Genomic DNA, 26,755 nt, shown 5'->3' with positions numbered 1-26,755 from the left:
TGCACACAATGTAGCATGTACATTTTAAATGTGAAACGTTTGCGCGTGATAATAGTAAAATTTTAATCTCATGAATGAAGATGAATTAAAACCGGATTTTCTTATGATGTAAAGGTTTGATGATGCAATATCATCATCAAATTATAACCTTTAAAAATACAAACTTCAATGTACACTTATCTGGGGTCAGTGTACCCACCTTGTCTCGTATAGACAAAACATCCTTGTCTTGAAACCAATCAGGGTAATTTCGAGACCCTGTAACTTCGTTGTGGACGAAACTAGAAGCCTGAATTTTCAGTAATTAAAAGGACGTATGATTAGTTTAATTTAAAAATTATATAATGTTAGTCGTCGCCAGCGACTACACTCACCTTTTAGGAATTGTCAGGTCAGGTCAAGTATAAAAAAGCCTATGAAGTTCAAGCTGGCTTCATACCAAACTTCATCAAAATCGGTTCAGTGGTTTGGCGGTAAAAGAGCAACAGACAGACAGACAGAGTTACTGTCGCATTTATATTATCCGTTTAGATTTAAAACAAATACTTAGTTAACGATTCCAGTAACTAAATATAATAACATTTATTAAACTGTTTTCAAACTGAAACTCAAATTCCTTTATTAAACATAAGTAGAAGCATTACACTTACGTATTGATAGTCAAATTAAACACTACCTTGCGTGTACCAGTACTGAAAGTGTGTTGTGTACTTTTGAGTTTTTATATCTATATATGCTAATAAATGGGAAAACTGTATGTAGTAATTTCTTATTGAAAAAACTAAATATATATATCTATATTATAAATGTGAAAGTCTGTCGCTCTTCCACTGCCAAACCAATGAACCGGATTTCATGAATTATGGTGAAGCAAACTTGAACACCAAGGAAGGACATAGGCTACTATTTTTGGCCTAACACATGACAATCAACCCCTAAAATGTGAGCGAAGCCGCGGTCAACAATTAGTAACCAATATATGTATAACTTATACTAGAATATGTAGCTCGTTTCGGAACAGTTTTTAGTACATAATATTATTATATAAGAAGCTATGAATCGCTAATTCACTCGATTTAAAATAAGACTAGTGACGTGACATGTGTGGGTTCCTTGTATATGATCACATTATTTACTAAATATATGTTATACTATCCGTGACTAATGATCGAACGCGAAACTCATAACAGGCACTTAAAAATGAAGTACCTTAATGAATCCTGGTAGAATTTTAATTGGGGACGCCCGATTCGACTGCACCTTTTTTTCGTATCAAACTTTTTAATTAATCCGTCCACTGAAACGAGTGGACTTCAGTTCTACGCCAGACGTGTTTATTAATGATTTAAATTTTGTTTGGGGATATTTTTTATTCCTTTTATCCGATCGGTGTCTTAATTAAACAGTATAGCATCGGATTATTAATTGATTGCTTTAAACAGCCATGGTAACGTGGCTTCGTCTGTAATCTTTTTTTTTTATAAGTATATATAGATTGCTTTAAAAAGTCTGTTCTCTTAATATCGAGATTTTAATTGAATCAATCAAATTACGGATTTGACTCCGGAGAATAAACACGGATTTTTATAAGCTTAATTTCTGCTTATTAGAAGTATATTAGGTATTTATATAAACTATATAATTGATTGGTGGTAGAGGGTTGTGCACGCGTCTGGGTACCTACCTTACTATACCGCCAAACAGCAATACTTAAGTCTGTTGTTTTCCGTATTGATGAGTGTGTCAGAGTAACTACAAGCATAAAGAATATGAGTGATTAATATATATTTTAATACCATTGTCTATGGATATCATAAAAACATGTATAATATGAGGAAAAGGAAAGAGGAAATACATATGTATCGGATAAAATTCTAACACAAAGATATTTGTCGCTGATGATTTGTTTTTTTTTTATGTTAGAGGTGGCAAACGAGCATGAGGCTCACCTGATGGAAATTGACTACCACCGCCCAAGGATATCTGCAACACAGGGGGGCTTAGGTGCGTTGCCGGCCTTTCAGGAAGGAGTACGCTCTTACAAACTACCAATGGTTAGAACTACTAACCAAGCATTGGTTGGAGCTCTAACCATTCTTAAGACTAGAGAGACTAGAAATACGATAAATAATCTAAAGTCCCTCACGCAAGAAGAACATAAAAAGCTGACAACTGTTTTTAAAGAGAAAATAATATTAACTACGAAAAGTCTTGATTCTGCTAAAGGCGCTTATTTTAAGGAAGATTTAAGCCTGCCACCTCGTCCCTCCATCGCAGATCGTTGCATGTTTTCCTTCACTGCCGAGCACATGATGAATTATAAACAAAAATTAAGCATTTGGAAATTCATGGAGCGTCGGCTTGAGATTAACGAAATCTCTACAAAAATTTATTAAAATATTCGATAAAAAATCCGTAGTTGTCAGTATCAAAACCAAAACGTCTCGGCTCGCTCCGAGGTTTCAATAACGATACGTTATGAATCAATTGGTTTCTGTCTGCGTATGAGGTCAGATGGTACTATATGTCTTTTTATATACCTCTGACAAGCCGCTTAATTTTTACCGTAGATATGTGTACGAACAATGTATTAGTGGCTGCTTTAAAACATATTAAAAATACTGTTTGAATATACAAAAATATTGCATAAAATCGGATACTAGAATTAATAACAAATTTGTAACTGATGCTTTCCCTTGCAGAAGGTTGGTACAGAGAACGTACATAGTAAAATATCGGAGAATTCTATCTATCTGCAATTTAACAAATATAAAAACAATAACATTTTTAGACAAAATTAATCAATTAATTTTTTTATTAATTATTTGGCGATTCAGAAAACTTTATTGTAGATTTTACGTGACTGCTTACAATATAATAATAACTATTTATTTATAATTTTACATTTGATTTTAGAGCTAATCGAATTTTTGTTTATCAATAAGCGCCACCGATATAGGGGTTAATCAAGTAGCAACTGCTTGGGTCACGTTGGAACACAAAGCACCCCAGCAGTGACTCTAATCACGAGTGAAGTTAACGCGATGGCATGTCGCTTTTTAACTCTGACTTATACAGGCGATAAATTAGTTTGAGTTTATTTATTTATTGGACACAAACGGTTTTTTTTTATATTTAATGAAATATGAAGATTTGATTAAACTTAAAATTGATACAAATACTAGCTGGTGCTACGGCTTTACCCGCGCGAAATTTACAAAATTATACCTATAGCATACATATCATCAATCAATATAAATATTATACCTCATTAAGGTTTACATTACACTAGGGGTGTAAAATGTGTACTCGTCGAGACTAAAAAAAATTACGCTATTATGAGTTGGCATCTATATGCCAATACATAGTTGCATATACTGCCTGATGGATAATTCGGCATGTGAACCTACAAAACGAGGACTATTGATGATTAGTACTTAAATCTAATGAGTTTTAAAAAAATATTATTAAAAACCCATCATTAAAACACCCTGTATCTCACCACAGAAGCGTATCAAAAAGTAGAAATCGTCCAAGTCATTGGTGTCACTTAATGGTGGATTTTTATCAGCGATTAAGTACATGGTTAAAAAATAAATAGCCGTATTGTCGTTGGACAGCCGTCCACTGATTGACGAGACGTCACTGTCACTTTGACAGCCGTGACGTGTAAATTCCTACCGCTACTGTACCAGCGGCTATCCTCAGAATTAAGTGTAGTTAGGGAAAACATCATACTTTGATATAGTTAAGTACGTAAGTTAGTTCCGATTCTTGAAATACTATCGATATAAGTCTATTAGTTATTACAAGATTAGGATCCTAACAAGAAGGTTTGGAGTCTTCTCCACTGCACTGCTGTGGTTTCAGGTTTTTATCCTTACCAAAAAATAGTCGAATACATACTTATAATAGCCGGGCTGACACAGGTGATGCGAAGTTTCCCTTCACCGCCGAGCACAATAAACACAAATTAAGCTCGTGATGACGGGACGCCCGGCACATATGAAGCATCGATAACCTAATAGATCAATATTAAGAATATAAATAAAATCATAGTCTATAGCAATAATATATAGCAACGAAGTAGGGACATAGTATATGGGACAAAAACACACACAGGGGAGTAGAGAGCGGCGACGGAGTGCGTGTCGGTATGAGGGAATCGGTCTGATAGCCAAATCATACTAATACGTAGATGTTTAACATCAAAAAATAGCCGTGAATGATGATCACGGGTAATATAGAGCATGATTGGGAACATTTCCGGGATATCGAAATTCCGATTTGTGTAAAATTATTAGAGGCAGTGGCGTAGCTAGGTGGACAAGGGCCCCGGTGCATAGAAAAAGAAACGGGCCCTCATCCCCTCTTTAACTTATATTGCACTTCAAAATTATAGATAGGAATAAAAATTGGATACAGGATACATTGAGATGAACTTATCATTAGTAGGCTAAATCCATATGTCATCTCTATTCAAAGATTAGGTTAGAAGGCCCCCTGAGCTCCAGGGCCCTGATGCACTGCACCACCTGGCCCTACGATAGCTACGCCACTGATTAGAGGGAACAATAAAGGGAGGAGTTCATTTTTTTATTAATATGAATTAGACGGTGTAAGATCGACTTGAAAATAACAAAGATATAATTATATTAAAATTAAAATAAGATACGAATCGGCACCTACTGGGGGTATAAATGATGAAGTTTATAGATTAAGTACATCACTCGGTGTCTGATTTACCGATAAGCTGATTAGGCGTGACCCCGGGGCGACAGATTTGAGATAGCTACATTAAGGAATAATATTTTCTTGTAGAACGAAATCTTAAAGACGTCTCTAGGCCGTTGATAAGTGCCTGTCTGTTCCGTTGGCTAAGGACATACACATAATATGTAAGAGAGGAACACAGCACGGGGGGGGAGGTTGTGAGGTCGTCTGCGTTATATCGACACGATCCCGCAGCCTCTCAGATCTGTGCCATGGACGTTCATCGGAGTGGTTTTAACGGGAAGGAATCCCCCACATAACCCAGTTTCCTCTCAGGATACCGTTCTGAAAGTTTCCACTGTGTAAAAAATCCTTTTTTCTTTGTTTTGTTGTATATTTATAAAAAAATATATATTGAAATTTCCTAGGCATTATAAATTATTCTAATATAGGTACCTAGTTGTTGTTGTTGCTATCGCCTAGAGAAAACAAAACGTATAGGAAAATTAACATAGCACCCTGTCTTATTGCATCCACTGGTGACAGCAAAGCTAGTTCATTTTTCGTCCCGAGAAATGGGATTGCGATTCAACGGGAAAATGCTGCGAAAATTCCTCACACCACTACGTGGTTACGATTAAGAATGAATATATTTGTTCCTTAAGTTAAATAATTATTAATAAATAAATAAATAAATAAAGAACGAAAGTTTTCAGAACTTTCTAAAACTAGATTTTATTTAATAGTTGTAATTAAATTCAAGTCAAGAGTTAATAAAAATTTTGTAAATCAAAGCAATCATTCAGCATAAATGCACATTTAAACAACTTATCTACGCTCTATAAGATCTAATTAATAAGCAAGACAAAATTATCTTTAAAATACAATCTTATTATATTTATTTTAAATGAAAGCCGCTCTGTGTACAACAACGATTTTAAAACATTCTATAAGTTTAGTACTAGCAATTATAACAAACGCAGTTTTAAAAGAAAATCCATTACGCATACGAGCAAGTTATAAGTCAAAACGAAACAAAGTTACAATAAACAGAGTTAATACATCCTCACAGGTATTTAAAGACCTATACAAACACGTTAATGGCGCAAATCGCTCGCAGCCGCAGCCCGAAACCCATTAAGTTCAAAACTCAATAAACATCATTGTTTCAGCGCTTAACTACGAAAATAACCCGGCAGAGCCGCACGGGGCCGCTTTGGCCCGATCTTCAGCTCGCCGCGACCTCTAATATTCATAAGTCAATTTCCTGCCCCATTAATACGTAACGAAGTAGCGCAAATGGCCTTATCGCTTGTGCGCGATTACTTGCCCGCCGCTCTCTTACATAATTCAACGTATTAAACGAAATTGTTTAAACCTTATTGCTCGATTACGTTTCTCCACCCCGGGCACGCCTCGTTTGCCTCAGCCAATCGGCGGGCGGCATTCTCTCCCCTCCTACTGTACTCGGGGACCCCTCTGTAGAGTCTCCGCCCGCTTCGTTCCCGGTTTTATCGTTCGTAGAGTTTCGATGTTAGGTGAAGACGGTTGCGTGCTCACTAGCGCTTGCGTTGACGGATTTCAGTGCGATCTTTCACGGGTTGATTTCTTTTAGAAATTGTAATAAGTATATAATATTAAAATGTAAATTAACTTAATATTAAACTAAAATAATATTATGATTTTACTGACTGAATTGACTTTATGAATTAATTAAAAAAAAAGAAAAAAAAACAGTACCAGTGCAGTGTTTAGTGTCGACGAACAGTTTAAATTTAAAAAAAAAGAACAATAATAATATAATATAAAAAAAAACTGTTACAATGAATATAAAAAAGATATAAGTTCAATGTTTGTGGTATATTTAAATAAATAGACGTTGCTATGACGATGCTGGCAATGGCGCGAGGTTCTGAGGATAGGAGAGAGGACGAAGCTGAAGCGGAGGCGGAGGCGAACGGCGAGGTGGACGTCGTCGGCGTTGAAGAGGCCGCGCCGGTCGACCTCACGAGGCGACTCGGGCTGACGAGGCCGCCTGACCGTCCCGCTATTGCGTTTTCGGTTGAAAATATTCTAGACCCTACCAAGTTCACTGGTCGATCGGAAGTCCCGCTTCGGTATGACGAGACGTACTGGAGGCCGCATTATGATAGAGATGACAGCGATTCCGGTAAGTTTAAAAATTTACCATATTATTAACATTATTCGAGTGATTTAATTTAATACATATGATAAGCGTTTCTTATCGAATAAGATCTCCTGTGAGAAACATATTTAATCTTAATCATGGACATCTATATAGATAAAATATAAATAAGATCACTTAGATGTAGATTAATTTGCTTATCAATCAAATATAATGTTGTTTAATGGATTAAAATATATTTAACGCTTAAATACTAAAAGAGTTTTGTAAAACTATTTACTGTTTAGTTATTGCGAATAAAATGTTAAGCGGGGTTAGCTTTACGTTTAATTGAACATTGTAATATGACGATGCAAAAGTGCTTTTAAGAGTACTTGAATACTAAAGACTATTATTAGGATTTGATTATAAATAAACGACCCGTTTCAATAATAATAAAGTACAAAATGCGGTTTCAAAATGTCCCCTTTTTTATTTATTTTTTAATTTTAGTTGTTACTAACAGATTACATTACATACATTACATTAACAGCCTGTTAACTTCCCACTGCTGGGCTAAGGCCTCTCCTCTCTCTTTGACGAGTAGGTTTGGAGCATATTCCACCACGTTGGTCCAATGCGGATTGGTGGAATACACATGAGGCAGAATTTCGTTGACATTAGACACATGCAGGTTTCTTTATGACGTTTTTCTTCACCGCTGAGCACGAGATGAATTATAAACACAAATTGAGCACATGAAATTCAGTGGTGCTTGCCTGGGTTTGAACCCGAAATCATCCGTTAAGATGCACGCGGTCTAACCACTGGGCCATCTCGGCTCTGCCACTTACAGATTATAAATTTAAAAAAATATATCATACTTTATTATTGTAGTAAAATAACATAACGAACTCATCATTTAAAATAAGAATGACTTTAGTCTACTTTCGTAATCGTAGTAACTACATAATGTTTTAAATAAAACTTCTCACTTGTAAGACCCATCGGTATCAAGTTTTATTTGTAACTCATGACAGATATCTACACCATACAAATTTTATCTCAAACAAATCAATAGTTAATCTATTTCCTTTCTTTAGTTGGTTATAATCTATGTAAATAGATGAGATCGTCGGTGTAGCGGATGACCCGTTACATAATAAAAGTCTACAGATAAAATATACTATCCGATTATTTGACAGAGTATTAATTTTAGACAGCGCTCTAGCTTTTTTAATTTTACCGTAGCAGGAAGGCTGAGGTGATAAGTTTAACGCGCATTGATATGAGCCTCTTTGGTGTATAATATTTATGCTATTAATAAAGCATTATTCTATCTATAGAGATGCTTCATATCAAGGCCTAAAAGTGTTTACAACGCGATTACATATTTTCAATATAAGACAGATATATTAAAGCATTCATTTCTAGAGTAGGTAGCCTATCTGGGTAGGCAAACACTCATCAGATACTTATAATAATTATTATACAGTATCATAAAATCTTAATTCGATAGATTTATTTTTAATGAAATGGATTAAAGTATTCCATGCTCTCTTGATTTAATCAAAGCGGAAGCTTTCTTAATTTAAATGCTTAGTTAATCGTATTTCCGTTAGGCAAATTAATAAAAAACACAAACGTAATTAGTACGTACGATTTTTTTATACGATTACTGTATAATGTTTTAGAAATAAGTTTTTATGTAGTCATTTATTACGATGATCATTTGAGATGGTAATCGAATGTCAGTTCACAGTGTACCGGGGAAGTAGTTTGTAAGTACTCTGAGGTGTTTCACACTACTTTGGAACGTAGTCGATTTATGCGTGAAATATTTTTAAGCAGACATGATATTAGTGTACAAATAATTTTTAGTGATTTTTTTTTTTATTATTTGCAATTTTTTTTCTCTTATTTAATTTTGGGACTTTTGTCCTACACAGGTACGTCAGTCCCTTTGTCTCTTCTTTCTTTTGTTTAAATATAATTTAATATTATTAGCCATTAAAGGATTAAAGGATGCTAGGATGCTCCTGGTATTCTAATACCAGGAGCATCCTAGCAGATTCTGATAAAGGATCTGTTAGAATACACTGAACAAATCCAGCATTGAACAAATAAATATTTGTTATTTAAATAAATGAATACTACAGCAGTGCGAATGAGGTTTTATATGATTGTAAAAATCAAGAGACATTATGATTATTTGTATGTATAGATAGACTGTCAAAGCTGAGAATGCGAAAAAAAAGTGGTCTTCAGTTGACTACTAATTTCATGGACACTAGTAACGACATGACAGACAAGCGAGTATCAAGCGTAGATTTCACGCACACTTGATATAATTGGCTCGTTGTATTTTGTTTTTATATAGTGCATCATTGTGCGACATATAATTTGATATCAAAGTTATGTATAAAACCTTCACTCACGTGCCAATAACAACTGCATAACAACTTATGAACGCACAGACGTTTGCGCGTCGTTTGTACGAACAACAAGCAATGTTTGCATAGAACAGTAGTCTTTTATTACGCTTCACATTTTTCTTTCAAGCTTAGGATAGTATATATATATATATATAGCTTAGGTAAGGATAAGGTTACGTTAGTATCTATTCATGGAAGCATGCGAAAGCGATCCCGTGGCGCCCGCCGAAGATACGGAGAGGATATCGCTGGATTTTTTGTAAGTATTCTGTTAAGCTAGGGCGGACTAGGCATCCTGGGCACCCACAAGTCCCCCACACTTGACGTGGAAACGCGTAACGCGTTTTTCTAGTGACGTGAAAAAAGGTTAGTTCCAATAACAATTGACAAGTATATTTATAGGAAATATAAAGCTTCCGGTGGTAGCTTTACATAAAATAGTTTGTTAAATGACGATTCAAAAGTGCTTATAAAAGCCTACTTGAATAAATTATATTTTGATTTTGATTGTTCAATGCGCAACTAATCATGGGACTAGCGCTACTCTTTCTAGTAATTATACTCTGTGTGGGTAAGATCCATCGCCACGGCTGGGGAAAACTTATTTTTTATTTAATTTGCCTAACAAGTTATACTTATACTTATATTTTTGAGTACTAAAACCTAATTACATACTTAAGATTCGTGTGAATGAACAATGCAAATTCTTCTTATTTGAAACATAACATTCTAAAAAGCACAGCGTAATTTGTTGACGCAGTAAGTTTTGTAATTTAATTGAACTAACAGTCATTTAATTTGTAAGATTTCTAGGTCAGTAGGTTGTAGACGATTAAAAAAAAAAAAAAAACACAAAACGCGCAAAATTTGACAAATATTATAATTCGATATTAATCCAATTTTTTAATTTGTAATTTTCTAGAAAGTAGGTATGTCCAAAAAAGCTTATAATTTTTTGTGAAGGATATACTTAGTTTGCTATGATAAATTGCAATTTAAATAAAATTTTATGACTTAATTTGTATAATTTTTTTCCGAGTCTATTTTACACGATTACTCACGTAACTGTATTTTAAGCGTCTCTTAAAAACTTTTAAATTTCTGTAATAAATGGGTTGTTTGTAAACATATAGTTGATGTACGCTATATAGCCCATCCGGAAGAAGGAATTAAGAAAATCAAGTTATTACTAATTAGTTGTAAGTACCTCCTTGGTACAGAGATTAGAATTCAAACTGATCAGATTATATATGTACATCCTAGCAGTGGCGTAGCTAGGTGGGCAAGGGCCCCGGTTCATAGAAAATCATCGGGCCCTCACCCCCCCTTTCCACTCCATCTTTAACTTTATATTGCTCTTCAAAATTATAACTAGGAATAAGAATAGGATACAGGATACAGCGAGTTGAACTTTTCATTAGTAGACTAAATCCATACATCATCTCTATTCAGAAAGCTTAGGTTAGAGGGCCCCCTGAGCTCGGGGCCCTGGTGCACTGCACCACCTGGCCCTACGATAGCTACGCCACTGCATCCTAGGACTTCACCCTAGGTTCAAATTGTGGATTGGATGGTCAACAATGGTTCAATTGGAACCATTACAATAGTTGTTTAGTTTTTATGTCAAGAATTTATAAGTAGGTTGAAGATAAATAATTGTTACACACCCGTGCCGGAGAAGCAGGTCTGAGTTTGATCTCTAGCTGGAGTCGGATTGACGTCTCGTACACTCATGCTAACTCATCCACTTATCCGACTTATATTTCCGACAACATTACCAGTGCAGTGGACGAAATTTGGCCTTTAATTTGTTTTTAACCAACAAAACTTACACAATCGACTAATACCGAAGTATTAGCATATTTTTTTATTCTATTTGCAAACAACAACGGTAATTATTCCAATTTCCATCCGAACCACCTAGATGTCCGAAAATCCACAACAGCGTGATTTCTAAGGCATTTTCTGCCTCGCACAAGCACTCTGTGGAACCGGCTTTCGCATGCGGTTTTTCCGAACCGATTTACTTGGGAACCTTCAAGAAAAGAGCCTACACGTTTCCTAAAGGTGTTGCGGATGTCCAGGGGCTGTGAGAGGTCAAGTGAATCGCCTGCCCTTAAAACCTATAGCATAAAACAAAACTAACTAAATAAAGGATTTTAGAGTCAATTTATATCTTGGCGGTATGGAAAAGAAGACGAAATACCCTAGTCCTGCTTTTGGTGACACCGATACCGAAAATAGTAGTTTTTGAAATGATGACAAAATTTTATTTGACTAAATATTGAACGCTTATTGATCGCCATAGACCACCGACTGCCCTCGGACCAATGACCATCTTTAAATCGTTGTATCGATAATGATAAATTATATTTAAATCATCACAATCGAACGTAATTACCAAAAATAAAAGGTGTAAAGGATCAAATCAAAATTTTTCATTTAACATTAATAACTTTAAACACAATAGCCCATTTCAAGGTTTATTTTTGTCAAGTTAATAACATGTCCACTGTCGTGAAACATTAACAGGCAATTACTCTGATAATGGCCGTCAAACTAAAAGTCAATTTAAACAAATTGTTAGATCTTTGTGATGTCGATTGCTAACATGTCAGCCTTTCGATATAACAAGCTGATTTACCATCACGTCGAAACATTTTGAGTCTTATTTTTATAGTGATAAGAGTTAATGTAACGTTTATTGGTCCGTTTTATTTAAGCTTGTCGAAGTTGAAGACTTTATTAGGTACGTGACGAAAGGTAAACGATGTCGGACAGACGAGTGTGAGCGGAACAAGGTTGTATTATTTTTAGTTTACTAGAAGCTAATAAACATTTCGTGAATTGAAATGTCAGTTCCGCCATGTTACTAAAATATTTTACGAAATTTAAAGCTATTTATGTAAGTTTTTTTTTTCGCAAAATGTGATCAAGGTAGCCGAAATACCTACTTCATTTAGTAGGTGTATATATCTTTAATATTGTAATAATGAGATATGCCTTATAAAATACCTACTATAATTTGGCTAACGCAAACTTTGGCTACGGCAGCTAAATTCAATATGGATAGCCTTTTACGCAGGAGATAAAATATATATCATACAAATGTTTTTGTAGACACAGGTGTACTCAATATTTCCGTACTCATGAGACACTGTAAAATCCAATCAAATATAGAGAGAGACCAACGGCTCTATTTACTTTCCGAGGCACATGAGTGTAACAATTTCCTTACAACGGTTTCTTATTTATTTTAATAAAAACCCCAAATTTTACTACCCTGATGCGTCATTTGAATCCGCAACATAGGTATTTAATATATTTTTAAGATTGCTTATATATATCGCACTACAAAAGAAATATACCAAGCGATCCAACTTTATTATCTTGGTGTGCGTGACAACAAAGCTTGACACTCATTAAACGTCACAATAACTTTACTAGTGTGTGTGACTTAGTGGACAAGTGTTGGTCACGCTGAATATTTTTCGACGCGTACAGTCTTTGACAGTCTATCTAAATATAATTAATCAAATAAATAACCATTTAAGGCATTAGGCATCTTATAAATGTCCTAATAAAAATAACCAGCATAATTAACAAATTTTCCAAACAACACTGTGTAAAGTGCTGATATTAGATAAAAATAAGTTTATTAATTATATTTCTTGTAGTTGTCGGTTTAACGAAACCGAGGCACTAAGTAGGCAATATTTTAGGGATTTATTTGAGGTTATGTCTATGTGGGTTTTTCAAAAACATAGCATCATCAATTTTCTTGTTAAAGTAGAAGAAATATTTTTATTCTGTAGCCTTGGGCTAAAACGATAGTAGCAGATTTTTTAGCCGAGGAGCTTTATTGTTCGAGTTCTATAATAAATCTTTCAAGAAACATATGTAATTTAAACATTATATACTACAAAAGTTTATCAATATTATAATTTGTGTTCCAAATTTGAAACAAATACTCAAAACAAAAGAATCCAATTCATACACATTCTTCGAGTCGCAGATATGAGATATTCGCGACCACAGATAATAATAAAAAAGTAAAACCCGTTGCGATTTTTTGTTACGAAAACCGTAACAATTATTACAATTTGTTCTTAATGCTCACGTTCTTGTTTTTGTTGACAAAAACGTCGCCGAAGTTTTGTATTATACGGTATTTTTTATTTTATTCGATGTTTAATATCGCTCCGCTATTTATTCGTATTCGTCGCCGTCGGGCATTGCCGATTGTATGTACTTATTAGAAATTGCTCAATATTTTTTACAAATTGTATACATACAGCTGCAGTTTGAGCACTGGGAGAGAATATAGATAATTTTTAAATAATTCAAGCAAACTACGAAAACGTCTTAATAAAATTTGTAATAATAGCAGATGAAGGTATATAGTTAAATAACTTGCATTAATGACATATTGATAATTATTTTGTATATATGCGATAGATTTGAATTATTAAGAGTATGAAAATTATAAATTTTGAAAGACATGGTTTTAGAGTTGATTGCACCACGTTGCTCGAATATGGCTTGGCGAACACACGTGGCCAATTATTATCATTATAACATTAATAATTATAAACAAAAATCTGGATTTGTAACCGCATTTTCAGTTAAGTAAATAAAAAATCTACCAGCGCTTCCGAAGAACACCTCAGACCCGAAAAGAACCGACAAAAGAAACAACGGGAATTTCCATTTTTTAAAGATGATCTTGTTCTACTTAAATAAGATCTACTTAAACAAGAATTTAACTAGTCTTTTATCTTATTTCAGTAGGTAATTTTTTTTCATAAGATTAACTATAGTTATAAGAATGAGTAATTTAAGTTATAATTCTTATTATAATTTCAAAATAATACCGTAAATCCGACTTATGCGTGAATTTAATCGCTCGCGATTTGAAAAGGTAAAACAGGGGACAAATCGGACACTTGTTTGACCAGTCAATTACTAAACTTCATTTACATTTCATTATAAGTAATCGACAAAAATAATTACATTCAATATTGTATTTAAAATAACAAAATAGATAAATTGGCACAGATAAAAAAAGCGAAAGTTGTAAACAATGTCCAGCCAGCGTCCGACCGGAAGCTGCAAACCTGTCGACAACAGCTGTTCCAGATGTTGACATGTTAATTGATTTAGATGCCTTACTTCTCAAATATTTGTTTTATAGACTTGTTTTATTTAAAAAGTAAATTATTGACATCGAAACAATAACGCGTTGTTAGTTTGAGAATTCGTAAAATGTTGCTATTGCAAGAAAAGCAAACAACATAAATCTCTTGTTCGATATTTAAGCATTATTTTGACAATTCGATTTTCAAACGACAGGATAGCAAAATGTCCACGCTATTAAATTCAAAATGGCGATCCGATTAAGATTCAAGATAAGTGCGAGATAGCGACTGATGTATTATAGTCGCTTTTATATCACGTAGTACGTCTATCATCAATATTTCCGCGTCATTTTCTCGATTTTACCTTCTCAAATTTGGAGGAACTCTTTATGAAAATAACTACTTGTTGTGTTTTATTGTATATTCATCTTTTATTTATTTAACCCGGTATTAAAATGATATATTAATACCTAATTTTAATTTAATTTAAGATATAAAATTTGTATATTTCTTTTCGTCTTTAAATCTTTTTTTTTTCATAAAATAATGAAGCATAATACTTACTTATTAATAGTCAACGTAAAAGGTAAAGGTACAGCGCCGCAAGAAATAAGATTTAAATGTTGCATTTTTAGAAGATTATTGTTGATCACAATTTAATATAAGAAATAGTCTAGAGTCTAAGCTAATGTACAGTAATATTTTATTAATAATTATTATTTTTATATATATATAAATAATATACCATTTTATACTGAATTTATGCAGTATGCATAATAAGTTCTTGCTATTGTTATTGTGCATAACAAAAATTTACATGATCTCATGGTATTTAAGATTTTTCTAAGCATTCATTACATTATTTAAAGAACATTTCTTAATTCAAAAAAATCCGTCAATTACTTCTTTAAATGTATTCGTTAATTAATCTACGGGTCACAGATCAACAATGAATGAAGATTTTTTTTTTAAATCTGTACATTATAAAAATCTACTGACATTACATAAAGCTTTTATAATTTTGCAAACCCTCAAAATAAGAATATAAACTTTAGCCCTATACTTCCTAACGCGATTGGTCTGGGTTAGAGGGAGATAGCTTCGTGAGGCCGTACGTTAAATAGAGACAGATTCAACCCTTAGCCGCTGCGTCCCTTTGCGCACCAATCCGTGAAATTAGAGTCGTCTAAACGAATCTAACGATTATTTTATTATCCCTTTTGCGCTAAGATTTGTTCCTTGCTCACTCAAATAAAAATAAAAGGTGAATAAGGCGTTTGGAGGGTCAAGCGGACATAAATTCTGCGTTCACGGTCTATGTTGGTTTATTTTTCGGCCCTTTAAACGGGAAGGGTAATTTGTTTTTTTCTGTACGAGAACTTTAGTGCGGGAAATTTGATTTATTTTGTTAGTCCTTAAACCTATTTGGATGACTTAAGGGTTAAAGATAATCTCTGCATAGACTTTGATATATAATACTTGGTGTAAAATAGCAGCGCAGAGCGGAAATATCGCGAACTAAGTACATATATTTTTTAACATTAATTATAATACATATGATTATTATTATAAAAAGGACCAACATTAAATAAATTGCCTGATATATATTATGTTATATTTTTAATATATGTAAAATATTGTTATGTAAATAACTATTGGTTTATTTGTTTTAATAATTTTGTGGCGGCGCAAATTACATGAACGATAAATTTAGCCGAATGTAATGTTACCATAAATAAAGTTTAAATTATTTAGATTAGAAAGTAAATAGTACTGATTTTTTTTTAATTTATTCATTTACGTGTGCCAATCTTATAGCTTAGTTTAATTACATATTATCTTAAGAATATTAAAAAATACTTTATTCATTTACCTTTTTCATTAAAATATCTCACCAAATTATAAGGTTCACTCTGACCTACTTAAGCCCATTGTCATTCAACGCGGTGTCACGGCGTTGTCACGTAATTCGGGCTGTAATTAAAAAGTCAAGAGCAGTGTTGCCAACATTAAGTCCCGCTTACCCGCGACTTTGTGTTATAAACACCCTCTAATTTTGAGTTGATTAAAACAAAACTCAAACTTTTGCCTTCCTGTGGTTTAATTAATTTAAATAAGTTATCAATATTATGGTACCTACTGATCTTGGATTTTCGGTTTCGGGTTAATCCAGTATACTATCGGATAATTGCCTTTATTTGAAGGTTTTTTTTATGATATAGTTAGGTTGACGGGTAAATGGGTCATCTGATAGTAAGTGAAGACATTCACACGCCATATTAAAAAATATTAACCATTCCTTACATCGGCCAATGCCCTGCCAACCTTGCGAACTACGGTCCTCTGTTCCTCGTGCCTGTAGTAACACTATATTGTATAGTATTATTTTATTTATGTAAATAAAAAATGTTTTATTTAAATTATCTTGTTAATAAAAATAAATGTTTGTATGTTTGTGATCTATGCGTTTTCAAGGTATATGATGAAACCCTGGTATGTGATTTTACGTGCAAAGATATACAATAACAATTTTTTTTTTAATTATGACGCTTAACATAAAATAAACGTTTTCGTTGACTCTTATTCTACCCGAGCAAAGAAGGGGTGTATTTAAATGCAAATCAATAATGTATTTATTATGTTGTTTTTAAATCCTATATTGTTAACTACAACCAACCAGTAGGTATATGGAAGGAGACTTACATTTCAATAAATGTCCCAGTTAGTTGCTTCCATATTATAAATTTGAACATTTTTTTTTTTAATTTACTGGTAATGCTTTCGGCAACCAAGATGTTCATATTTTCTATCCTAAGTAATATTTAATACATAATCAATGTTATCTCGTCACAACTAAAAGCCAGTGATCTAGAAGTAAAATAATATTTTTTTTTATTAACATTCGCATTTTTTATTATTCGCTTATTTATTACTTAATTTATTTTCAACGAGTCATTATTTCCGAAATGAATTTTGATTGAATAACTGATTACTTAGTCGGGTCTTTATTTTAAGAGAACAACCTTTTTGCTAAGCCGTGATTCGATTTATAAAAATATTTTTACGATTTAAAAATTTTAATTTAGAAACACATATTTGACATAAATATACTATATTTAAATACAAAATTGAATGTGAAAAACCTACTGTTTTTCAATTCAATTCTTGCTAATCTATGTAACTAAGGTAGAACTAAATTTGGTCCAAATAGAAATATATCGTTATTGTTAGAGCAAAAAATCGAATGCACATATTAAGTTCCAAATTTAAAATTTTCGCCTGTCACCTGTGACTGTTTTTTATTAATAAGTTCAATGCTCAATACGTCTATGGTTAAACATTAGTTGCCATGGAATGGGACAAATATGAGTATTTGTGTAACTCTATTGAAATAATTTTTTTTGTTGTGTCGGTAACGGTGGTGGAGTTGAAATATTGAGCAGTCAAACATGCTTTATAGTCAAGCTCACTACAATTAATTTTATATTTAAATTTATTTAATTGGAGTTTGTAAGGAAAATTAGAAGTTAATTTTATATTTTGCACAAAATTGCAATACATAGTCTACACGAATAGAACAAAAATTCCCTAATTTCTTCGACAATTCAATAGGCGGTTATAGTATGTTTACATCCTAAATTTGCGATACCTACAAAAATATACATTAGGTTTAAAGCTCGTACATATATCGCCTGAATATCTTAAATACTTCCTTATATATCCGATTCGTTTCCATATGCTATTCTATAAGAATTCACCTCGCATCTCACTTGTGTACTGACAACCGACGGTGGTACGATATTTTGTTTGTACCCTATAAATATTATACTTAAAATCAATGTCGCATAACACTTTCTGACATATCACAACCGTGTTCTACGAGCTTCGAGTTATTTTATGGTCGTTCTATTAACCAATAATCGGTTAGAACTATCAGAAAAAAAAATAAAGCGGATGAGAAGTCGACAGTATTAGCTGATAAAATAAAATAGTCAGTCAGTATTAGTATTACCTGATAAAATAAAATATACATATAAATGATACTTATCTTAAACGAATCAACGTTAAAACATTTTGATATCAAATAAATTAACTCTATAGCTCCACTTTATCGTTTAACATAACTGCGAACACGACCCCGTTCTCAAAATCACCGAACCAAGAATCCTACCCAAATTACACTTCTCCATTTTCTTCATTTAACAAATTGATGGTCCTTGTTTATAAATCGCATTACACAAAAACAGCCCTTAAAACGAGTCGAATTAAAACTAAAATCCCGTGCAGTACCATCAAAGGCGTACAAACGCTTACGCCCAAAAGATAAGGTTGAAATTTTGGCTAATAGCATCGCGTTAAAGGATTTTTAGCCTTAGCCAACAGAGCTTAAAGTTTATAATTGCTTGTCAATAGACGGGTGGAGGCTTGCGGTCCAAGTTTGTAATTAATAAAGCCCTCTCGATTACAAGTGCCTTTCCTCACTGGGATTTGGAGTATGGAGAGCTGAAAATTGTGTTCGTTGAAGCTTTATCTGACTTTGATATCGGGAATCGATTTATATTACGGGAATACAGGATGGAATCTCGTATTTGTGGAGGGTAACCTAAAGATATTTCCTATTCCTGATTCTGTACCCAGTTATTATTTGAGGTATACTTAGGTTATTTATTAGAGTTAAATAGCTTTTAGATCCTTCTATCAAATTGTATCAAGTCTACTTAGGCAAACTCGCGATTGCTGATTTGTAACTATATTTAATATCAATAATAATATATAATAAGCAAGTTATCTATAGTTGAGTTGTTAAGTGATTGTATCTTCAACCCAACGTGTGTTTTGTCAACATGTTGTCAGTCCTCCTCACGATGATTTCCATTCACTCCTTTTTCCTTGATCATTTTAAAACATAATATGTCTCAATTGCTATCATAAGTAATATTACATTATGAACTTAGATTAGTTCAACAAAAGTAGCATTCTAAATATTGACTTCCGTTGAAGCATTGTGTATTGAGTCAACTTCTCCTCAAAGTTCTTTAGTGATATTTCATGATATAATCCTGACCGATTTATATGTGAGACTAGACATCTCCGCAGAACATGTTAGAGGGTACAAGTATGTCCGCTATGACAAGTGCACTCTATGGTACCTCGCTCTCATAATCTGATGGGACAGGAAAACTGACACGACCCGAAATAATTCAGCAGGATCAATAGCTTTACGTACATTCCGAGGCATGAGAGTTTAAGCATTGATAACTCCCAGTATCTGTTCTGCTCTTGAATGAATGAGAATGTCTCGACCGAAAAATCCAATTTTTTAATGGTCTGGACCTCGAAGCCTGCGGCCTCATAGCTAGCCACGAAACAAAAGAAGCATTCAATCAACTCATACACAAAATGTTGCAAGTGTACCATTACTTAAATATCCAAAGAGGCATGGCACTACAACGTATTAACGAATGAAAAATAGGCAACGCGGTAGGTAGGTACATATAGTTAAGTAGGTACTATTACAGCGTCCTCCCTCCGTTACCGAATCCGAACTTGTTTACACGAGTCTACAAGCTTTCGAACTACGTATTTAGGGGAACTTATTTGGGTAATATTTTCTTTTATAACAATATTAACTTCTGTTAATTTGTTTAACTTAGTATTTTTTACTTAAATTAATATAACCCTTCGATAAATGGATGGTATTTTATTTTATTTTATTTATCACATCCAAAATAAAAAATTACATTTCAAAATTATCAAGGCAAATGTTCTACTACTTACAGGTAGTCTCACCACGCATTATCATTTTACACAATGTAATTATTGAAAATATGAATTAAACAAAAGCATAATAATTAAAAATAAGAAATACAATACATTTTTTAAACTATTATTAATAAATAATAATTAATAAGATAAACCATATGATTAGAATATAAATAGAACATGTATATATATATTATTTAATTTTGTAAATTCCTAACGCAAACATTGAAATATAATGAAAACACAGTGTAGAACAAATATACTATAAAATTAGCCAGTAGGTTAACTTACTTGGTAGTAGGACTTCGTACAAGTAGGGTGTATCTACTCTTACGAATCAAATTATATATCTCTGTTGGCGCAATGGCGAGATTCTTTATTATTTCTTACAGCGCCAATGTTTATAATAATAAAAAAATATTGGCGAAAAAAGCATATATTACAAAAAGAACCGTATATAGGTTTATGAGTTTACAAAATAAGTATGACTATAATATTATAAGCAAGGTATTTAATTTACATGTGGTTTGATACTTTACAAAGAGTGAAACTTATTATCCTTTATGGGTTATTTACATAATCTGTGCTAAGGATAATTAGCGTCTATTTGCCGTGGTAACGTGTTACAAACCATTTGCCAGTCTCTGTACATATTAAAATTTGTAAAATATATAGCTAAATTTCGTTGTAGCTGGATTTACTTAATTTGATTATGATATATTTGGATATAACACCGCTGCAGCACCGCTAATTGACAAACCATTATATGAGTAGATATGACCTTTTACTAGCTGTATAATATTAATGCTTTTATATTGATTTTTATGGAAACATATGATAGTTCATACCGACTCATTCATTTCGTAATTAGCTTGTACAAAATATGAATCGTATACGAACGACAAACGAACTTAAATTCTCTAAAGTATTTTCAACAAATAAAATCTAGCAATGTATTGGGTATGCGATAAGTGACAACTATGCTCTAGGGTTGCCATGTGCTAGAATTTTCCCGAATTCGTTATAATTTATATTTATAAATTCGGAAAGCCCCACTGAAGCGATGAATATTGCATTGAATTTTAAATCAATCCTAATTTAGTTAAAACAAAATATTATACATACTTTTGTTGTTTTTAATAATTTAATTTCTTATTAATAATCGTGCGCTAACTCGCATTGGAGTAGTGTAGTAAAGTAAATTCCAAAACTAATAATCAACAATAATTTCAAACTTCATTTCAAAGTTTTTATATTTGGTAACCCTAGTTTCTTGGATCTAGTCTCTGTGTTTTTTTTAATCGGTTTTTGGCATTGGTTAATTGACTTAGGCATTGTTCGAGTTTCATTGCGTGTAGTCGTGGATTGATTAACTTGTTCTTGATTGCAATATAAAAAAATGGCAACGTGTAAGAAATGTCAAAAAGAATATAGATTATAAATTTATTAATGTATCTCCTTCTCTTATCTATATTAAATATGTCTTTAAATTAATCTCTAAAAATAATAGCAATATTTTAATAAATACTTGATGATGAAATTATATTGATGCTCTTTGGTTGAATTCTGCTGCGAAAAATGTTACTTAATGACGTCAAGATATTTATTCATTTTAATTTCAAAATGGCCACACATGAAAACGAAGAGTTATTAAACGAGTATAATATAAGACCTACGTTGAAGTAAATTGTACGTAAATGTATGTAACGTTTAACGTTTTGTTTTCATATATATATATAATATACATTAAAAAGAAAATTAAACCAATAGGATAGCGAATAGGACTTAGTATCTTCCGCTGGAACAGCACCCTTATAAGACGTATTTAATTTAGTTAACGTCGCAAGCGCACCCGTAATATATCTGTCGTCGGAACATCTGCTCGTAATTTTATCGCGTTAATTCGTACCGCGCGATGTGGACAACTTTCTTTAAAAAGAAAAATCTTAAACGCAACTTTATAGCAAAGAAATTTCAACTTAACACTAATAATAATAAGATTTAAATTTAATCGTTCTCATATAGAGATTCGTCGTTTACAAGCCTCTAATGTTGGCGGGCGACATGTCAAAAAGTATGTTTTCATTTGTGTAATAAAGTTTAGAATTATCGGTATGATATGTTTGTGAAAATATGAGACAAGAGCTTGTTATTTTAAATAAATTTAAATTATATTTTGATTCCAGAAAATTCTTTGTTCATAAGCGGTTAACTATTGACTTATTCATTGATTTATTTGGAGTATAAACTTTATATACTTGTAGTATTTAGTAGACAAAGAAGTTACACACACCTAGGAGTTACTATGTAAATACTGAATGTCCTGTAGCAACATATAACTTTGTGGTAGCTTGCTGACTATCTAGTGGCTGTCTATTACCGTCCTATGTATTATTGCACTAATTAAAAAAAGTTAGTTCGTGATTATAGTCGCTGTGTTTGATCAAACATTTGGTGTATTTGCAACGATGGTATCTATATAATATAATGAAGAATGAATGAATGAATGAATAATTAATATAGGCGGACGGACAAATGGGCCTCCTAATTGTAAGTTACCACGAACCATAGACATTGAAGCTGTAGGAAATATTAACCATTCCTTAAATCACCAATATTTAACTTTGGAAACTAAGCTGTTATGTCTCTTGTGTCTGTAACACTGACTCACTCACCCTTCGAAACTGAACACAACAATACTGAGTACTACTGTTTGACGGTAGAATGTATGATGAGTGGGTGGTACCTACCCAAACGGGTTCCTGCAATGCCTTACCACCAAGGCTACTTAAATATACTTCAGTATATTTTGGTTTTGATGTCCACGTGGACTAAGCCCGTTAATAAATCTATGTCAAAATATTTGATTGTTCATAACATAGTAAATAATTATTTATCAGAAGGAACCGAGTTTGGTCGTACATATTTGAATTATTTGATATATAACTAGAAATACATAAGAAACCGATTTTAGGCGATAATACGTAATTCTTATTCGCGTATTTTGTCATATTCGTTCAAATAGGTTCTCAAAAAATTGTCGTGTTCGGACAACCAATGCAAATACAGAATTCGTTATGACAAATGATGCGCTGTCATATTAAGTGTTTCAAGCCAATATGTTTGTAACTACCGCAAGTCTCATTCTATATTCAAATATTTTTGACAGATAATTTTGAATCTAGATATGTAAGTTGCTATTCTTAATTTAAAATATTCTAAAACACATAAAAAACTTTTTGCTCCAAAAAGAATAAATAGCAACAAAAGCGCCAACTTAATACATATATATTAAAATGCAACATTAATTAATCTCCAGTAGATTATCTATAACAAAGAGAACACACTAGTACTAGTACTTTTGCAGAACACTGAATCGCGGAGACATAAATTATTAAGATTACGATTTACGCATGGTAATAAAATCTATTAAAACACGACTCATTAGCTATAACTCCAATTATATTAATATGGAATTATGACAAGCGACATTAGTGAAAGTTAGAACCGTCCCCATTTTCTTATACACGCTTTGATTTTAATTCGGCTATTATTAACGCCATTTCGCGCTTCCAAGTCCATAACAACGTCACACCTAAACACCGAAACAATTTCGTTAATATTTATATATCCTGTCCGCCATTAGACTCAACATTTCACTAATTTCACTAAGCACTCGTAAATTATATTTTAATGTTTCCGGACGTTCGATATTCGTTGCCAATGTTGCCGCTTTAAAAATTAATAGCCGCCTTAAAACTATTTCGCACTGGCAACATAGAAGGAAACGGATATGTATATTATATCATTTGGAAATGTTTACAAAAATAATACAAAATAAAATTATCACGAGATTATAAAGTGTTTAATTTATTAGTATTTTATTTATGTTCGACGTCTCTTAGCTTTTAAGAGCGATGAAATTAAATTTGTCATGACGTGGATACATACGTACTTTATTATTTATTTTATAATAACAGTTATATTGTATGGAATGTTACGTGAATTATTTTTATTTAAACTAAGTATATAAATGTTATAAAGTAATTTAGAACGGACTTTTCTTATGTAAATGAAACATAATATATATTGATATTGGTGTTTTCTTTTCATTAAACAATTTAACATAAATGGAAACGTAATGTTAAGTGAAAAGTTACATAAATAAATGTTTCACTCAAAATCGCCCTTAAAATTTTACAATATGCACAATAAAGTTCACTTCACAAACAGAAAAAAAAACTCTACTGATAAATGGATTTTGAAAATGTTTCCATATAATTAATACATATACATAAAACAAACCGTTTGTCTTTCCGTCTGAAAGCAATAAACTCAAAACGGATTTTTAGCTGGTTTTCTTACTACGGATATACGAGGAAGGTTTTGTTGTCAAATTCATTAAGACTTTATGTAAATTGGCTGAAATTTGATGACGATTGTTGAAGATGTCGGGAAAATGAAATACCGATAGAGATTTCAATAGTGACATATTTTGATGTAAAATTGTAATTTAATATGTCGCGATGCCGCATGATGATGTGTTAGCTACCCAGTGAATACCAAAACTAACAACTTATTTATTGTTACAGTCAAAGATCACCTTCAGCACTCGGACCTCGAAGCTGATGACGTGGAAACAGACGACCAGACATCTAACATGGATGACGACATTTTAACACAATCCGACCTTGACGAAAATGGGGATCCAAAGAGCCCAACGAGTTCCAGTTCGAAGAAGTGTAAGAATGGTTCCTCTAGGGACTCTAAAGGGGGGACAAAGCCACGGAGAGCTAGAACGGCATTTACATATGAACAGCTAGTCTCTTTGGAGAATAAATTTAAGACGACAAGATATTTATCTGTGTGTGAACGGCTCAACTTGGCGCTAAGTCTCAGTTTGACGGAAACTCAGGTTGGTTATGGCTTAAAATTTAGAATTAAACTATTTTAATGTTCGTTATTGTGACTTTTAAAATGTCAATTCTTTTGTTTGAAGTTTAATTTATTTATTTTTATTAAGAAAAATAAACAAATTTATACACTTGAATTTTATGAAAATAACATTTTAAATTACGAATTTAATTGCGGTAATTATTTTTTAAAAAACGAATAAAAATATTTTAATATTAAGTTAAACCTAGAATCATCAATTAGTATTTTTTTCTCAGGTCAAAATTTGGTTTCAAAACCGTCGAACAAAGTGGAAAAAGCAAAACCCTGGGATGGATGTGAATAGTCCCACCGTACCCCCACCTCCAGCGGGGGCTTTTCCTTCTGGCCCTTATCCCGGAGGCCTCCTCTACTCACACGGTGTACCCTATCCATTCACCGGTCCAGGACCCTATGCGCCGTACTTCCACCATTTAGCCACAAACCATCACCACAGCCACGGGTCCTTAGGTCACTCCCACACGTGATTATGGCAACGACCAGGGTCACAAGACCCAAGGGTCGACACGGACAATGAGAATGGACTTACGAATTAGTGATGGCATTTCATTATAATTAATAAATGAAAATAAGTTTTCGAATAAAATATTTGACAGTGATATTCGCTTGCGTTTGACAAAGTGTTTTTTTTACTCTGTGTCTTTTTTCTGTTGTATCTGTAATGTATGTAACTGTACCTTTTCCAGAGAAGAAGAAGGAGTAAAGATATATAAAACTTAGCTTAGCATATATCATACAGTTTTCAAATTGCTTTGTTATATTATTAACTACAAACAGTTCTTGATTAAAATATCTTTATTTGAAATACTACTGCGCTTAATTCCTTTTATCCACTTTAATTTGACTTACGATTACGAATTAACTGACTTTAAAAACGCCATTTTATCGCGAATCCTTAACGAATATCATAAAGTGCATTCAATTTAAACAACAATGATATTGCGTCCATTCAATGTCATATTTATTTATTGGTTTTTACTCATCTTGTCTTTGGATAGGCTCTACATTTGCTAAATATTTCGTTGTCTAATTAACAAACAAATGGATGTCATAACGACAAACAATTAACGGTTCTCTAAATATATATTAAAAAAAAAATACCTTTTTTTGTCACGGCCTTGCTTATTTTATATCTTGTATGATAAGGAAGTAGGTACCTAATAGTGCAATTTCGTGTTTTTATTATTTTAAGATTTCATTGTGAATCGATTGTGATACATACTACGGTAAGGAATAATTCTTTGCTGGAATGTCACACTTTTAAGGCAGAATGTATTTTTAATCTATGTTCATTTCATTCATAAAAAAATAGATCCATATATTTTTAAACCATTAAAACACGGATAAAGTTTTTTTAATCATTATTACAAAGATAAAATATGTTTATTTTTGTTTGTTTTCTAAATAAAGTGTGACATTAATTATAATGTAAAAAATAAATGATTAATAATAATTATAATGTAATAATAAGATAACGTGCTACAATAAAATATACTTATTCGTAGTTTGTAAATTTTATACGCTTAGTTTATTTGTTTCGGGTACATGTTTTATTTGGATTTACTGAATTGAATCGAAAAATATACAAAAATACACAGACATCTAATATCACATAATTATACAATACT

The 26,755-nt window shown here is 32.5% G+C and overlaps 1 protein-coding gene across 1 annotated transcript; it reads left to right on the top strand.

Moving 5' to 3' along the window:
• The first annotated feature begins 6,591 nt into the window (after positions 1-6,591).
• On the top strand, positions 6,592-25,640 carry LOC125073174 (homeobox protein slou). The gene is made up of 3 exons (XM_047683894.1): positions 6,592-6,883; positions 24,767-25,089; positions 25,346-25,640. Exons 1-3 carry the CDS (start codon positions 6,598-6,600, stop codon positions 25,592-25,594), a joined length of 858 nt encoding a protein of 285 aa, XP_047539850.1. The 5' UTR covers positions 6,592-6,597; the 3' UTR covers positions 25,595-25,640.
• The last annotated feature ends 1,115 nt before the right edge of the window (positions 25,641-26,755 follow it).

Source organism: Vanessa atalanta, chromosome 23 (genome assembly GCF_905147765.1).
Source record: "Vanessa atalanta chromosome 23, ilVanAtal1.2, whole genome shotgun sequence".
Classification (NCBI taxonomy): domain Eukaryota; kingdom Metazoa; phylum Arthropoda; class Insecta; order Lepidoptera; family Nymphalidae; genus Vanessa; species Vanessa atalanta.
Note: the sequence above shows the minus strand (reverse complement) of the source record. Positions and strands in the feature narration are given on the sequence as shown.